Source organism: Chaetura pelagica, unplaced genomic scaffold, assembly GCF_000747805.2.
Source record: "Chaetura pelagica isolate M959 unplaced genomic scaffold, ChaPel_1.0 scaffold266, whole genome shotgun sequence".
NCBI lineage: Eukaryota > Metazoa > Chordata > Aves > Apodiformes > Apodidae > Chaetura > Chaetura pelagica.
In genome coordinates, this window is record NW_009953799.1 from 125,719 (window position 1) to 127,894 (window position 2,176).

General features: G+C 40.1%; 1 protein-coding gene across 1 annotated transcript in view; it reads left to right on the top strand.

The window, feature by feature from the left end:
• Positions 1-2,176, top strand: part of MXRA5 (matrix-remodelling associated 5) — a 14,843-nt gene that overhangs the window by 9,868 nt on the left and 2,799 nt on the right. The window contains exon 5 of the mRNA XM_010001182.1: positions 1,464-2,176. Coding sequence (XP_009999484.1) covers positions 1,464-2,176 — 713 coding nt within the window. The remainder of the gene's footprint in view (positions 1-1,463) is intronic.

Here is a 2,176-nt window from a genome sequence, read left to right on the forward strand (position 1 = left end):
TACACAGGTAAGTTACTATTTGAGGTGTCGCAGCTGAATTACAGTTTAGTTGACCTTAGAGAAAAGACCATTGACATCTCTACAAGTTTCATTCTTGACTCCTGTGAGCTTTGAATCAGAGTCCCAATCCTTAAGGAAGAATCTGAAATTATGTCAAAAAGATAGCCGAGTCATAGCATCATATACTGGTTTGGGCTGGAAGGGACCTTAAAGATCATCTTTTTCCAACCGCGTACATGGGCAGGGACACCTTCCACTAGACCAGATTGCTCAAAGCCCTATCCAACCTGGCCTTGAGCACTTCCAGCAATGAGGCTTTTACAGCCACTTGTAAATATAGAAAACAAGGCGAATGGCAAAAGATAAACAGCTTCTGTACTGCTTGTTTCAATGCACTTAGTCTGCTTAGAGCTGCACAGGTTTTGCTACAAATCATTATCCACAGTAGAAGTGGGGCAAAGAAATTGTATAATTATTAAAGTAAGCATGATAATTTTAACATTGTTCTATAAATAAACATTGCTTTGCAGTAAGGTCTGTGGAAACTCAGTTGTATGTAAATGCCTAACACTTCTCCAAATCCAGAGTAACTGTCCTAGGCCATTGCTGAAAACACAATTTCTGCTGTATTACAAATTGGTCATTACTTATTCTTTGAGCACTGTAGACAGATGAGAAATGTACTGAAATTAAAATGCACAATTGTCAACTACTTTTGCAATAGCTGAACATAGTCATCTTTTTTTTTTCAAATTGACAAAAAATGTACTTTGTCTGTAGACAGCACAAAATCCAGAATGTTATGCCTCATGCTGCTGATGACATTAATTTTAATTTTCTGTAATGTTCTTTATGTGGGCTGTTTTTCACATACAGGAGATCATTGGAGAGAAAACTAGGACTACTGAGGAAATTAATTTCGACCACAATGCACACATTGTGAAGCACGATAGTGAAGCAAAAAGGAATAGGAGCTTTTTAGCCTATTTAAAATATTTTTTCCTGTCTTTCAAAGCTTAGTAATATTTTGCTGCTTTGTGATTCTTCTCAGGGTTCCTCTGATGCCAGAGGAAGTTGCTCATCTGGATTACAGTTGAGGACCCAAGTGCCAGACTACTTAGTCTCATATAGTTTTGTGTGAAGTATATCATTCAGAGGTCCAATATTTGAATGTTACAGAATACTGTACATGCAGTCAGAAGAGTCAAAAATAATGTAATTTGGTATTTAATGTTTGTTTAATGGTCAAAACCACCTTTAAAGTCATTGAATGGAGCTGAGTTGCTTGGTTTTTGGTGGGGAATATCTTGGACATTTCACACCATCTAATTATCTAACAATAGCAGTGCTCCTCTCCTTTTTTTCAGTATTGCTGAGGTTTGTTTTTTCCCCGGTTTGACTCAGTAATTAATACCTAAAATGTGATTTTGCAGCTCATGTTCTGTTCTTTTTTCTTTCCTTACAGCAGCTTGGAAACTCGAATCAAAGTATTCAGCAATGGGACCTTGGTTGTCCATTCAGTTACAGACAAAGATGCAGGAGACTATCTGTGTGTGGCCCGCAATAAGATTGGGGATGACTATGTGGTCCTCAAAGTGAATGTGATGATGAAACCAGCAAAAATAGAACATAAGAATGAGAATAACCACAAGGTCAAGTACGGAGGAGACCTGAAAGTTGACTGCGTAGCTACAGGTCTGCCAAATCCTGAGATCTCCTGGGGTCTCCCAGATGGCAGCATGATCAATACCTTCATGCAGTCAGATGACAGTGGCAGCCGGATAAAGCGATACGTGGTATTCAATAATGGAACCCTGTATTTCAATGATGTTGGACTGAGAGAGGAAGGAGACTACACCTGCTATGCTGAGAACCAGATTGGGAAGGATGAAATGAAAGTGCGGGTCAAAGTAGTGGCTGAGCCTGCAACTATCAAGAACAAGACACACCTCATTATTAATGTACCCTATGGAGATGTTGTCACAGTAGCATGTGAAACCAAAGGAGAACCCACTCCCAAAGTGACCTGGCTCTCCCCAACCAACAGGCCCATTCCTGCCCTTTCTGACAAATACCAGGTGTATAGGGATGGCACCCTCCTCATCCAAAAGGCCCAAAGATCTGACAGTGGTAACTATACCTGCGTAGCTCGGAACAGTGCTGGAGAAGATCGGAA